Source organism: Eretmochelys imbricata, chromosome 18 (genome assembly GCF_965152235.1).
Source record: "Eretmochelys imbricata isolate rEreImb1 chromosome 18, rEreImb1.hap1, whole genome shotgun sequence".
Taxonomy (NCBI): domain Eukaryota; kingdom Metazoa; phylum Chordata; order Testudines; family Cheloniidae; genus Eretmochelys; species Eretmochelys imbricata.
Window position 1 is genome coordinate 22,294,811 of NC_135589.1, and position 14,723 is coordinate 22,309,533.

At 54.9% G+C, this 14,723-nt stretch overlaps 1 protein-coding gene across 1 annotated transcript in view; it reads left to right on the plus strand.

Annotated features, from left to right (window-relative positions):
* The first annotated feature begins 2,378 nt into the window (after positions 1-2,378).
* Positions 2,379-14,723, plus strand: part of ESPN (espin) — a 79,966-nt gene continuing 67,621 nt past the window's right edge. Inside the window, exons 1-2 of the mRNA XM_077837355.1 lie at positions 2,379-2,672; positions 8,958-9,151. Of these exons, the coding sequence (XP_077693481.1) occupies positions 2,379-2,672; positions 8,958-9,151 (488 nt within the window). The remainder of the gene's footprint in view (positions 2,673-8,957; positions 9,152-14,723) is intronic.

The following is a 14,723-nucleotide window of genomic DNA, read 5'->3' on the forward strand; positions in this document are numbered from 1 at the left end:
GTAACTCGTTTGTGTCTGTGCCTTTACCTGCACTAACCTTGTCAATAACTCTCTTTTTCTTTTCCTACTTAATAAATCTTTAGATAGTTTATTATAGTACTGGCTATAAGCATCGTCTCTGGTGGGGTAAATGACTGGTCCTTTGGGACTGGGAATAACCTGAATATTGCGGTGATCCTTGGTGTAAGGGACCATCTCTCACAAAGGCAAGCTCACTTTGGTTGTTAGACAGACCGGAGTATCCATGGGGACTGCCTGTGACTACCTGATCAGACTGTTAAAGTGCCTGAGGAGTTTACAGTAGATCATTACTTGGTGAAATCTAAGTACACAACTCACATCCATTTTGGGCTTCCGAACAGTCTGCCCTGACGTGGGACTCGCTCTTGAGTCCCTGCGGGCAGAGTGACATGAACAAACTAGGGAGAGATCCAGTGGCCAGCAGACCAAACTTCTCTTGTGTAGCAAAGAGTCTTGTGTAATTACGCACATGATCCGGTTTTATCAAACCCCAAACAGCTGCCCAGTTTGGCCGTATCTCCTTCACAAGCAGGGTTCTGGTCACATTAGTGTTAGAGGAAGGCGCTCCTGCAATCACACGCAAACTAGAATAGGCCACATGCTCCTCTGGGTGTGCAGTGTCCAGCACATGGGGGCCCTGATCCTGAGTGAGGCCTCTGGATGCTGCTGTAACACAAATAATCACCATTATAATTACCACTAGTATCCACATGTCTTTATCCTGTCATAAAAGCTCTACGTTTGAGACAGGGAACATGAACAACACTCTGAGGGCAGAAGCCACCAGATGGCACCTGTACAAACAGCCTTCATCTCAGTATGGCAACAGTGCACAATCTTGGATAAAAGGTTGTGTTGTTGTGAGTTTTGTGATGTGATTTTCTGGGGGGAGCTGTGGCAAACAGCAAGAGAGTTTTGCTCTCTGCTTTAATCGCTCTAGCCAGAGCAAATTCTTGGGGCAGAGTTGTTTCCTGGGAACCAGGCATTGGTGTTGGGCTTAGGTTCCTGGCGGGGGGCGGAGGGGGGTTGTCTGGTGCTGTTAGTGACTCGCTCTGTTCTAGGACTGGTGTATCTAGACTACACCAAGAAAAGACCCCGGCTCCCCATCACTGATTCCTCTTCCAATGGGATACCCCTCTGCAAGGCCCTGACATCTGTAACCCACAACACCGTGTGACTTCAGGGACCTCACATGCCACCGACAGGGTACAGCTGAAGGGTTGGGGGGGTTATAGGCAGGAATCTACTTGGGTCACTTGCAGAGACCAGGGAGGGTCAGTAAGCAGGGAAAGGGCCACAAAACCACTGGCTACATGATCCCCCGCTCTAACTGGGGTAGGGCCAGCCCTGGCTCCAGCCAACAGCCATGCAGGACATGGACTCCCCTGCCAGAGGCACAGAGCTACCCGCCTGTGGGCCCTTCCCCACACCCTGGGCCCTGCTAGTCACTGGGGCATTTCCCCTCCCCACAGCTCCTGCCAGCCCGGAGTGCAGGGACTCTAGCCAGGTCCCCCGGCAGCAGGGAGCCAGACAGTTTAACCCCTTCCTGGCTCTGGGAATTAGCAGTGGGGTGTCAGCAGGAGGAGCTGGGCGGGAAGCGCAGGGGAGGGGAAGATCACAGCGGCCCCTGCGATTCCCCAGACAGACACTGAGGGAAGGAGGAGCCGTCCTGGGGGTGGGATCGCTGCGAGCTCCTGCCGCCGCCTGGCTGCTGTTCCCCGGAGGCAGGGAGAGCTACGGAGCCGGAGGGGAGCGGGGCAGCTGGAGTCTGACCGGGGGGACGGGAAGTGCCAAGACCAGGGGCCATGCTGCGCTGTGCGACTCGGAGTGCCCGGGAGCCCCAGCCAGCCTGACAGCCGGAGCGAGAGACCCCGCAAGGCGCAGGTCCCCGGGCAGGAGACACCCCGGGCAGCTCCTCGGGGCGCAGCGCAGGAGGGGTCCGGGGGCGCACGGGGCAGGAGAGGTCCCGGGGGGCGCACGGGGCAGGAGAGGTCCCGGGGCAGGAGAGGTCCCGGGGGGCGCAGCGCAGGAGGGGTCCGGGGGCGCACGGGGCAGGAGAGGTCCCGGGGCAGGAGAGGTCCCGGGGGGCGCACGGGGCAGGAGGGGTCCGGGGGCGCACGGGGCAGGAGAGGTCCCGGGGCAGGAGAGGTCCCGGGGGGCGCACGGGGCAGGAGGGGTCCCGGGGGTCCCGGGGCACAGATCTCGCAGTGCCCGGCCGGCAGCTCCTTCCCGGGGCTCGCTGGCAGCGGCCACCTCCCGGGAGCTAAGCGCACGCCAGCGGCTCGGCGCTCCGGGCAGCCCTATGGCGCCCCCGGGCTGGTGAGGGGCCCGCGGCTCCGGCTCCCCCGGCCGAGGAGATGGCCCTGGAGCGGGCTCTGGTCGCCGCCCGCCAGGGCGACGTGGACACCCTGAAGGCTCTGCAGGCGCAGCGGCTGCTGCAGCCGGGGCTCCGGGACCCGCTGGGCGCCTCGCCCGCTCACCACGCCGCCCGGGCCGGCAAGCTGAACTGTCTGCGCTACCTGGTGGAGGAGGCGGCGCTGCGGGGCAACGGCCGGGCCCGCAACGGGGCCACCCCGGGCCACGACGCGGCGGCCACCGGCAGCCTGGCCTGTCTCCAGTGGCTGCTGACCCAGGGAGGCTGCTGCGTTCAGGTGGGCACCGCGCGCGGCTTCCCTCCCCCGGGGCCCAGCCCCACCCTGCCTCCAGGGCTCCTGGGGCCGCCTGCTGCGGGAGCCCGGGTGTGCCTGGGTGCTGGGAAGCTGGGGCCTCTCGCCTGGCGGGGCCCGGGACCAGCCCCCCCTGCCCTGGCCCTCTAGCTGAGGACGTGCGGAGCAAGCAGCGCTCCAGTGCTGGGCAGTGCCCCTCTAGGCGGGCAGCCGCACTGGGTACAGGGCACTGTGGGGGCTGGGCAATAGCCTGGCGCTCCTGGCCGCACCATGGAGCTCTGGGGTGGCCGCAGGCAAGGAGAATGTAACCAAGGCTGGATTAAGGGGAGTGGGCGCTCTCCTGTCCTGAGCTTCCGCAGCGGCATGGCAGGCAGAGTGGAGACTGGCCCAGCTGGGGTGGGGGGTGTCTGGACACGGGATTGTTCACCTGTCTTTGGGGAATGGCGTCGCCTGTGTCAGAGAAGCTGGTTTCCACAAGTGCAAGAGGCCTCTGGCAGGATGGTCCCATGCTGGCCTCCCCCCGCACCAAGTAGCTGTTTCCCCGGGGCCTGCTGTTGTGTCCGCCTTGCTGGAACACAGTTAGCTCCCTTGTGCGGGGCCTTGCCTGGAAGCTGACAGCCTGGGCAGGAGAGCAGTGGGCTGAGTTTGGGGCCAGGGCCTCCCACACACAGTCACTTCCCCTCTCCAGGACTCCACTTCCTTCCCCCTGCCTCCCAGGGTGTCAGGGAGCTGCTGCAAAGGTGCCGTGTACACTAGGAGAGGCCCTGGACTTGGATGGTGGCTGGAAGCCCTGCTAGGCCCTGCCAGGCTGTGCCATGTCTCCAGCCCCACGCATTGCTAAGGTGGGAGGATGGTCCTGCTCCTCAGGCCCCACACGGTGCCCTTCGCTTTGGTGCTGGATTCCAGCCCAGACCTAGACAGAAGGATGGACGATGTCTGGGTGACACCTCATCATCACTGGTATTTCTGGAGGCCCTGGCCCCAGGCAGAGACAGCAGCGCAGGCCGGGCCCAGGAGCTTGCACTCGGACTAGCCACTGCAGCTAAAGGGTGGAGGGGAAGCAGGAGCACAGAGCGGGAAGGGAGCTGGTGCTGAGAGCCCCGCAGTCCCACAGCGTCCCACAGCCTTATCTTCCTCGCCTGCCTGCTCCCTTCCAAGCAGGAGTCCTGGTGCTCACTGGTGATGCAGCCTGCCCTGTGGACCCACAGGCTGGTCCTAACAACCAGACGTGACCTTTACCAAGCACTGTTCATCATCTCCACAGCGCTTTACAAACAGTCACTCCTCACTCGCCGCAAACACCCTCCCCTCATGAATGCAGCAAATTTCACCTCTCTCTTGTCTTGTCTGTGCGTTGTCCAGGAACAGATTGTGAGAGTTGCTGGTTTATCTGTTTGCTGAAATTATCAAATTATCAAATCAGTTTCACCCGCAGTTTGCAAAGTGCAGGTGGCTATGGAGCTCATGTCACTAACCGACAGCGTTAATTCCAAATTGTAATCTTCACCGTTCACATCGTGTGGGTTAATTCCTTAAAACAGAACAGAACTAATGCCACCGGCCTGCCCAGCATGGTGCAAGCTGTGAACTGCCCATTTTACAATCCACGACGCAGCCTGAAACAAGCTGCCTTCAGGGCATCAAGGGTTGATGCTAAGCAGCCGTTTTCGGTGGCCAGTTGTGCTAAGAAAAGTCAGGGCCTCATATGTTCGCAAGAATCGAGCAGGGTCAGGCTGAAAGGTGCTTTGCAGCATGGACACATCCACGGGGTCAATTTCCCTCTCTGCTCAGGTCTGGGAAGCTGCAGCAGATGTGTCAGCTCCACTTTGCCAGAGCCGCGGAGGGAGGGCTGTGCCTTGCTCCACAGCGGGAGCCAGTGCCGTAGTCACGATTGGAGCTCAGCAGTCTCTGACTCCCAGGCCTGTGCTCGCCGTGCTGAACCGTGAGCACAGGACTTTTATTGATCACAGGACAGGACCAAGCTCTGTTGTGATCAGCAGTCCCGCCCGGAGCCACACACGCTTGGAGCCGGTTAACCTGCACTGCCAATTTCAGGGCACTTCCCACAGTGCAGGTGTGTCAGGAGAACCTGAGCCTTTGTGCCTGTGTGAGGAGAGGGGACAGGTGACCAGTGTCGTGCCTGGGCCACACCCCATTGGAAACCCTTTTAAAATGCAGTGGGGAGGAGTTACCCATCAGACCTTCCAGAGGGGGCGTCCCAGGGCTTGCAGCTTGGGCGCTTTGGAAGCCAGACCCATAGAGGGTTGGTTTCTGCCGTGCAGCCGTGATATTCAGAGCCAGCTCAGAACTTTCCCTGTGTCCCCGGGTGTGTGGATCAGACGCATCGCGGGGGCAGTCAGCCTGGACTGGGCCCCGGACACGGTGGGGCCTGGCTGGGCCAAGGGGTAATGGATTCTGCCAGCTGGTTAACAGCTGCCTCTGGGCTAAGGAGGCGGGCAGGGGCGGCGGAGGGGGTGGGGGTGGGCGGGGTTGGCAGAGTGGGTGCATCAGCTAGAAGACAAGGACAGGACAGGTGGCCAAGCGGGCGAGGCAGTGGATGTCACGGGCTGGAGGTGGGTGAGGGACTAGCTAGCACAGCCAGCTAAAACACTCGTTGGAAATTGGTGGCGTGGGTTGAAGTGGGGCCTAGGTCCCACTCAAATGACTTTGGTCCCAAGCTGGTCACCGGCAGGGACGTGTCCACCACAGATGCAGTCTGCCGGACTGGGCCGTTTCTACTCCGGAGAGGCCCCGGGCTGTGATAGCAGGGAGCTGCAAGGGAGAACGTGAGTGTGGAGTTACATTCTCCCGCACTGTGTGGAGAAGATCACTCAGGACTGGATGCAGCAGGACTTGCCCTGCCCACTCCTCCCCTCCAAACGCACACGATGCGTTACAAGTCCTGCCATCTCCAATAGCCAGTCTGCTGGAGCATCGCAGACACTGTCTCCTCCAGTGCCCCATTCAGAGGCACCAGGCACCTCATCGAAATTGCGCAACACTTGAAATTCCCTGCAGTCTAATGACCTTCAGAAACCTCGCCCTGGACCCAGAGGTGATCGGGAGGAATGTACTCGGCAATTCAGAGGCACAGGGGCTGAATCTAGTTTTTACGCAGCTCATATTGTATTTACATACAGTGGCTCTTGCATATGAATGTTATTGACTTCAGCAGGTGTTTACTGGAGCCCAGACCACAGGGTTTGGCCCTAGAATATGCAAGGATAAAACCAAATAAAGTTACTATTTCCTCTAGGAGTTCAGTATCCCCAGAGCGTCCGGTGTGTGATTGCTGGGGCTGGGTTACTCAGCTTAAGCTCTGTTTGTTACTGTTCTTGTCAGTCAGGCAATCAAAGTTCAGTGATCAGATTAAAAGCTGGCCACAAGGCTGGACCCAGTATTTCTCTGTGGCCCAGAGATTGCTGAACCCACTGAAACTAACGACAAGCACCCCAGATTCCTTCCGCACAGCGTGGCACAGTTTTGGAGGCAGGAAGGCTGAAATGTAAATGGTTCATGCCTTTGGGTAGCACGCTGCATTCTGTCTGAGTGGTTCTTTCACGTCAGTATGCAATCAGTGCAGACACTTGAGGGATAAGCTGCTTGCATGATGTGGGTTGAGAGGTGAAAACATGTGATGTTCCTGTGATTTAAAAAGCCATCTGAGGAGGGGGGAGAGATGATCAAGCTGGAAGGACAGGCTCAGCACAATTAGGAGCCATCTTGGATGAATTCCACTTGCTGTTCTACATTGTCATGAGCGCTGGTGACCGCAGCGGGGCTGTGCCGTAACCAAGGGACTGCATGCCAAAGCAGCCAACACAGCATTACTCTTCTGCTGTGGCCATGCAGTACAATGCCAGCTTTCCCTGGGACAGGACCAATGGAGTGGTGGAATGCCATTCCCATTAACAGGCAGGTCAGTGCCCAGGAAGAACAATCAGCAAATTATCCATTCACGGGCAGAAGTATCAGTTAAGGGGATAGCTGAACATACATTCCCAAATGTGCTCTCAGTTTAAATGTAACAAATTACTGGGTAGTAGGTCTTGAGTGTCAGTGGGTTGCACATACATTCCCATGTAACTCAGAGGTGCTGTCATCTCCAAAGATCTGTATGTTGCTATTTTTAAATAGCCCGTTCACTTTCACCTGGACGTACTACAGCATGTGGAAACGACCCAGCTCATGTCTCAGCATTAATGGCTAAGTGCAGTTTTGCCAGCTCCCTACATTCAAGAATCATGAATCAGGCCCCAAAGCTCATGAGGCCAGCTTTAAAATCATGAGATATTAAAAGAATAATATATGTTGGATTATTGTTCTTTGTCTTCTTGAACATGTGGCCTGAGTGCACCATAAAGGCCAGAAACCACTCATGCATAGTGACTTACCCACAACTGAGGCATTAAAGAACCTTTTTCATATTCACATGCTCAGATTGCCTGGCCACGTGGGCTGGAAACTGCCTTTTTGTTAATGAAAGCTCAGATCCTCGTATAATCACCTGACTCCAGGAGCTGGGTCTTTAAGTCAAACACCCAATATCATGAGTCTTGCAATAAAATCACTTGAGTTGGCAACACTGTGATTAAACACAGCAGAGAGAACTTGTTTAATCCTTTCTGCTCTGGGATTTTGATGAGAGTCAGTTTCCTGAGATCAATACATGAGGGCTGAGGAAAGGGCAGGGGCTCTGGTAACTTGTGCAGGGCAGAGCTGTAGGGCCAGGGCCCGGCAATCTGAGCATGTGAATATGAAAAAGGTTCTTTATTGCCTAAGTTGTGGGTAAGTCACTATGCACGTCTTACAGCAGCCACATCTCTCCTCTTCAGTAGCTTAGTCCCATTCCTCACCTTCTTCCGACTTTGGGGTTCTAGATGCCCCAACAGCATTTCTTGCAAGGTCCTAGCTTGTTGTCAGAGTTTTGTAAGTCTCCCCAAAAGCACTTGGGTTATTGCACTATGTGAAAAGTCACCAGATGAGAAGCTGGAAGAATTAACAGGCTCAGATGCTGGGGCAAAGCCAGTGTAATTGGGTCTCAGCAATGTTAGTAGTCATGGAACTTTCAACGCTGACTTTGTCCAACCAAGGCCTTGTTCGCAGAAGTGCACGTCCTTCGCGACTGAGCAGGCCTAGCGTTTGGCACAGGTTCAAGGTTCCCTACCTGTTCGGCTCATTTCTTTTTTGAAGTTTCTCAGGAGATGGCTGAGGTCCCAGACCTAGTGCTGTACTGGGCTCTGATGCCCTGATTCCAGCTCTAATTCACGATGAGTAGCTCTTACGCATGCAGATAGACCCAGTGGGCCGAATATTCCGGCCTGGCGAGGCTGGGAAGGGAGAGCGAAGCTCTCCTATCCTGAGGCCCTTCAGAAGCTGCTTTGTGGATTGTCTCTGCATGGCTTAGAGCAGCCCCTGGTGATGCTCTGGTGCTGGGCTCACTGGACCACAGCCCTCGCACCCAGCCCTGTATGCTGGTGGCTAAGGGCACTGCGCCAGCTCTGTGGGGTTCCTCTGTGTCGGGGAGTGTCAGGAGTGCAGTCACAGGGCGTTCTGTCTGGAGCAGCACAAAGGGAGGAGAGGTGGGAGTTCAGAGGGTCTCACAATATCCAGTGTTTGCTTCTAGCCTGCACGTTGTCTCTCTGTGCCCCCAAGACTGGCACAGTGACAACCACGTTCCTTTGGATACTGGCTGCTTTGGTTTGTGTTGCTTTAATAGCTTTGTGGTGCTCCCTCTCCCCACGCCCATCGGTTCCCATTTCATAGGTGGGGTCTCTCCTGCAGCTGTTCTTGCCTTCTGCATCTGTGAGCTTGGTGCTACTGAAGGCCTCTCTTTGTCCCCAGAACTGGTGCAGCCTTCCCCCCCCCAACCTGCCGTTGTGCCTGCCCTCTGGCCTGGAGCGGCTGTCACACTCCACTCTAGCCCTTGGCCTCTCGGCTGAGTCTCCCAAGAAGGATGCTATTTATTTATTTAATACCAGGTGTGTGTGTGGGGGGGGGGGGGGGTGATGTGGACATCAGGAACCTGGCTCACCCCCTGAACGCGTCTCACAGAGGCCACTGACCATTCGTGCGAGACGCTTGGTGCAGGATGGCGCTGCAGTTTCCCAGGTTTGCAACCATTGATAAAGCACTGCTGCTAACCAGGGTCGGAGGATCTGCCACGGTTGTGTGCATCTGAGTGGGCAGTCCAGAAAACCTCACCACCTACTCATTGAAGCATTGCGAGGAGCGGATCGTAATAGGAACTGTCTTGTTTCGTTTCTGCAGGACACAGACAATTCCGGTGCCACCATCCTGCATCTTGCAGCCCGCTTTGGTCACCACGAAGTAATAGACTGGCTACTGCGATTTGGAGGCAGTGACCCGATGATAGCCACGGACACAGGAGCGTTACCTGTTCACTATGCTGCAGCCAAAGGAGATTTCCCTTCATTGCGACTTCTCTTAGGGCACTGTCCAAAGTAAGAGAGAATTTTGTTTGTAGGGGATGGATTTGCAGGGAGTTCAGGTGGTTGGTTTTGCGTGTGTGTTGGCCCTGTCAGAGTATCTAGAGCAATTATAGCGTTTAGTTGTTCTTCAGCTTGTGCACAATAGAGGTAACCCAAGTCTTGGGTTTATGGAGTCCACACTGCTAAAGCTGTAATTACAGCACTGGTAACATTTCTGTAACTTTGCCCTCCCATCCTGTAGTGAAAATTAATGTGCCTGATCTTATGGCAAATTTGCACATTCATATTAAGATTCCCCTTTTTATACATTCGTACAATTTTCATCTGATGCATGGTTACAGCTAGTTTTATTTTTGTAAACCAAGCAAAGGGCTTTCTTACCCAAGGAAAGATTCCTTAGGATCTAATTCTCAAATCAAATCTAATTTTCCTTAGATTGTGAATTCCTCGGTGCCACGACTGTTTGAAAACATGGTGGGCATTGCTGAAAATAAATACTAACAAGAACATAGTAGCAAATTTCAACGTTAACTTCAGATTCCAAGTCGTATGAGTTTTTCGAGTGTAGTGTGAGTAATGAGAACCCTGCAATGCCTGGATTGCTAAATCCATACGTGCGGATTCTCCACCCCGTGGGATCTGGCTGTAGCCACTTACACTGGTGCAAACTGCGTGTAAAACACCACCAGGGAAGAATCCTTCCTACAGGTGCTGGAGAATCTGGCCCATGGTGTGTCTTGCACTGGTCAATTACATTACAATCCTTTTGAGTCTCTTTAGTCCTTTCTTCCACAAGTGGCAGGATACTGTGTAAAGTGCTTGCTGAACTGTATGTGCCCTGTCTCTTCTGCCCTAGGGCCCCATCCTGCCAAGGCTGGTGCAGGTGAGCGACTCTATTCACAGGACTTGAGAGCTCTCAGCTGAATAAAGTTACTCACCTGCCTAAGCCTTTGCAGCATCTGGCCCTAGTGAGGCTCATCTGGCTTGGATACAAGGCCATTCAACAAACAGTCGGCACAGAGCCTGCTTTGGCTGCTAAAAGAATTGTTCTCATTTGTAAAACCTGGGCTTGCTAACAACATGACAGCTTTATCACAGTGGGAAGTCAAACGTCCGTTCTTTATTACCCTAGTAACAAAGGGCAAGAGGCTGGATTTTCACTTTTGATGGAAATATTGCTCCCTGTTGCAGGTGGGGCTGAGGAGGATTTGTTCCCTGGGCTTTTGGAACTGGGCGATAACACAGTCGCCTTTGTCCAGGCTATAGTTATGTAAATGGATTAGGCTGCCCTGCAGGATTAAAAAGGCTGTTCCAATGTGTGGAAAGACAAGCTTCCGCCTTGTTTAAGGAATGTAGACTTGTGAGAGAGGGCTGCGGACGTCAAGGCCCCTATGTGTTTTCAGGTGACACATTGTGTGCATGGTAAAGTCCGGGAGTACTGGGGTACTTTTCATTGGTTATTACAGAGTAACCTCAGAATTCCAGGGTGCTCTGAAAACAAACCCGTTCCTGGGCCAGTGATAGCCAGCGCTGCTGGTTATGGCCTAGCATGGCCCTTCCATTCTAACTCCTGCTTTCTGGTGCTTAGAACTTGCCCAGATCCAAGCTCGCAATCAAACCCCATGATGTTGTCAGAAATTTGGGACAAGCTCACTGTTGACATGAGTGTGGCTCTGGTGACTTCCAGGGAGCTATGCCCATGTATGCTGTGTGTGTGTGTGTGAAACCCATCCTTATGTAGAGACAGCAGAAAGTGTAGGGAAGCCGTAAATTCCACATAAATCCTATAGTGGTGTCCAGACCTAGGACTGGCCCTCCACGGAGGGGGGAATTTCACCTGTGCTGATAATCTCTGTTCTCTGTCCATGAGCCTCTCTCTGGGTTTAATGCTCCCACCTGGTGATTAAAACACTTAGACGTCTGTCCCCAAAATAGCTGCATTCTCTTTGCAGCTGGGAATGGGGGTCCCAGCTCTTGACTGGGACCCTATACAAGTTCTCCCATAGCCTGCTGGATGTGGAGCCAAAATGCTAGAAGGTCAACAAAGAGCAAATATAAAATGATCAGGGGTGAGAAAAGCAGGTTACCCAAACATCATGGATCTGTGCACTGCAGATTACACAACTTCTAATCTTATTTTCCGTGACGGGCTGGAGGACGGGGTTATAAATACCCTGCAGCTCTTTGGGGAACGCGCATGGTAATTAACGGTCACTCACTCGGGGACTTTTCCCAGGAAGATTCTTAACAATGCAAACACACTTTTGACAAAGCGGAACAGAATCAAATTCTCAGTAATGACAACATCCAAAATGCAGCCACCTCTGGGTCTTTAGTGAGTGTCAGCAAACCCCGCCCTCCCCCCTGAACAGCTCCCACTCATGTAGCAGCAGAATGTGGGAGAACAAAGTAAGTCCCTTCCAGTGTAACTCCTGGCAAAAACACTAACCCCCCTACCCCACCCCACCCCACCAACTGGGCGCAGGGACCACAAGGCAGCAAGCGATGATTCTGGATCATAAATAAGGCGCCAACAACTCTGATAACCAAGCACCATGATGAAAAGTATATGGTGGGCAGGGCATAAGACGGGCAGGGGAGGACAGCCACATGAGCCAGATGTGCTCTTGTGTGTCCAAGAGCATTGCACAAGTCTGGGGCCTTTCGTCGGCGGGCAACGTGCACTCCAGATCCCTTGGAGAGGGATGTCAAAGCTGGTTAAATCTACCCAATTTTCCCACAGCAACATACAAATGCATTCGAGGCCTTGTGCAAAGCCAGTCTGCAAATCATGGCTCAGGATAGCTTTCAACTGATGCACTGTCCAAAGAGAAGTGGTGTGTTAACTCATGGGGTTGGCTGGGAACCATGTGCTGACAACCCTAGCATTGACTGGAGGTCTGAGAGCACCCACGGGACAGGCTTCCTGCAGGAGGTGGGGCAGGCGTGTCAGCTATCGCTAGCTGCATTGATCACGGTGAGGGCCAGGACAGCTGTGTGGCGGGGCAGGATACCCTGGGATGCCCAGGGACACAAAACCCAACCCTTCCTTAGCGCTGGTAGCAGACAGAACTGTCCATTGCTTGTGCGATCGCTGCGATGGAAATACAGATAGACAGAGACTGTCTCTGTTTATTGATAGGCATTTCTATGGTACTCAGCACCACCTTAACTCTGCCCCTGTATCCTCACCCGTGGGACTCCGTGTGTGTTGGGGAGGGGTCAGGATGACCTTTGTGCCACGCTGGACAGGGGCTGCCATGTTTGTCAGCAGATGTTTCCCAGCTGATGGGCAGTGCAATGCCCAGGACTTAGACAGGGCAGGCAGAGGGGCCCTGGGCTCAGCATCTCTACCCCTTCAGATGACGCCCCATAGCTGATGAAAGCAGTGTGCTGGAAGGCTGCCAAGCAGGACACATCGACACCCCAGCCCCATCGTCCCTCCCTAATGGACAGGCCGGCAGACGTCTCTCCGCTGTTCCAAAGCCCATGGAACCCAGAACTGCCCCGCGCCTGCATTTCCCTGGGGATGGAGAGAGCTGCTGAAAGGGACCAGTGGAGACTGATGGGATGTGAACTCGAGCCAGGAGAGCTGGCCCGGCCTGTGGAGGTGAAAGAACACCCTTCATGGGGCGGGCAGGCAGTTGCCAGCAGAGCAGGAGGAATATGCCTCCTGCAGGAATGTTTGCAGGGGAAACCCTCCTCCTCTGCTGGTTCATTAAAACCCCTCCCGGGAGAGTTCGAAGTGGGGAATTTTCAGGGCAAGGGGGTTGTGTTGTGAAATATTTTGAAACCTGACGGATTTTGGGTGGGGTTGTGGGCGAAAGGCTCCTGCCCCCAGCCCTCTGCGAGGCCCCAGTCGAATCAGGAGAGTCAGCCCCTCGGGTAGCGGGTGGGAGGTGGAAAGGGTAGGGAGGAGTGAGCCTGCTGGCACTGGGTAGCAGCATTGCCCTCTGTTTGGGGGCTGGCTGTCTCACCTGTGTAGTGCTCCCCCTCCCCCCGCCCTAGAGAAATGGGCCTTAGAATAAAAGGCCTCAATGTGGAAAACACAATTCCTGGGATGGCTGTGTCACTGCGGGCTGGCTGCTTCAGAAGAATCAGGCCTAGGTGTGTGCTGGAGGCTGGATCCCAGATCTGGCCTGGCCTAGCCAGCCCTCTGTCCCTCGCGTGGCTGGCGGAAGGACGGGAGTTTCTGCCACAGGCAGAAGCATGGAAAATAACAAATCCAACCCCCCACATCCAGGATTGTCTGTTCTGGGTCTACCCCAAAAGCAGTGGGGGAGAAGGGGATATTTGTGGGTAAGAGAGAGAAGCATGGCAGGGCTTTGGCTTCTGAGAGCAGAGGCAGGTGTCTGAGGATAGCCCCAGAGTTATCGGTTATTCAGGCTGAATGTGAGAATTTGAGGCTAGAAATGCTCCCCATTTCACAAGGAGGAGATGAATCTGAACGTCATTTGGGTGTCACTCCAGCCTGGCCCGGTGAGAACGGCTGTAAGGGCAGCAGGAAGCCTGGCTTGCTCCACTTTTCCTGCTTTCACAGGAACGGAGGGAATTCTTCAAGTGCTGTGTAAGAAATATTTACCACTGGCGGATTGTGCAGCTGCTCTCTCAAAGGGACGTCCTCACTCAGCCTCGCAAGCCACTGCCGAAGCTTTTGAGAGCTTTTGCTCTGGTAGTGCTCGGGCAGGCAGGATCCTTGTGGGTGCAGCAGCTGGCGTGGGGGGGCTCAGAGTGCTTGAAATCTTGGGTCTGGGGGTGTGAGGTGATCACAGCAATAGCTAGGCCAGGAGAGGATTCTGACTGGCTAGGGGAAGTTTAAATAGCCAGGCTCTATGGAAAGCCAAGATAGCAAATGTAAAAGTAGCCCACGCCCTTTAAATGCCAAACCTCCACCCAACAGGGCTTCCTGCAGCCAGGTCTAATCTGTGCCTCCTATCAGCCAAGCTCCAGAGTGCCCCGTCCCACTGCTCCCAGGCTCTGGCCCTCCTGGAAAGCTGCCTGCTGCTAATGAGGCTCCCTGCTGCCCCCCACCCTGCTAGCTAGCAGAATGCACTGGCTTTTGAAGAGATGCTTTAACCCCATCCCTGCCGGAGCCTGCTTGGGTCTCTTCTCCCCAGCAGATCGCTACAGCAAGCCTGACTATAGAAACTTTGCGCAGCCCCGGGCCTGCCTGCCAATGTGACAGGAGCGTGCTGGACTCCCTCGGGTTTAGCTGCATGTGACTCATTGGCTACATTCTGCGTACCCCTGCTGCGGAAGAATAAAAATCAAGAGCTCCAGCTCCGAGCCGTGCTAAGGCCTCTCGAGTGTTTCCATTCGGAAGCGCTGGCAGAACCACATTGCACAAGCCTCATGAGGGGTTTGATAGCATGGGCTCGCTACGGCCGCTTTTTACATACGCAGGCTGGAAGAACCGAGATCTAGTGAGAGCAAAGCCTTTGCTGGCTTGAAGCTGACCCGTTAGTTGATGACAGATGACTGGTGAGGAGGCTGCTCTAGAACCCCCCTGTGCATTGTCCTCCCGCACATGGAGTCAGTGTAAAGTCTCGTACACAGGTATGGAGCCAAGCCACTGAGTCACTAA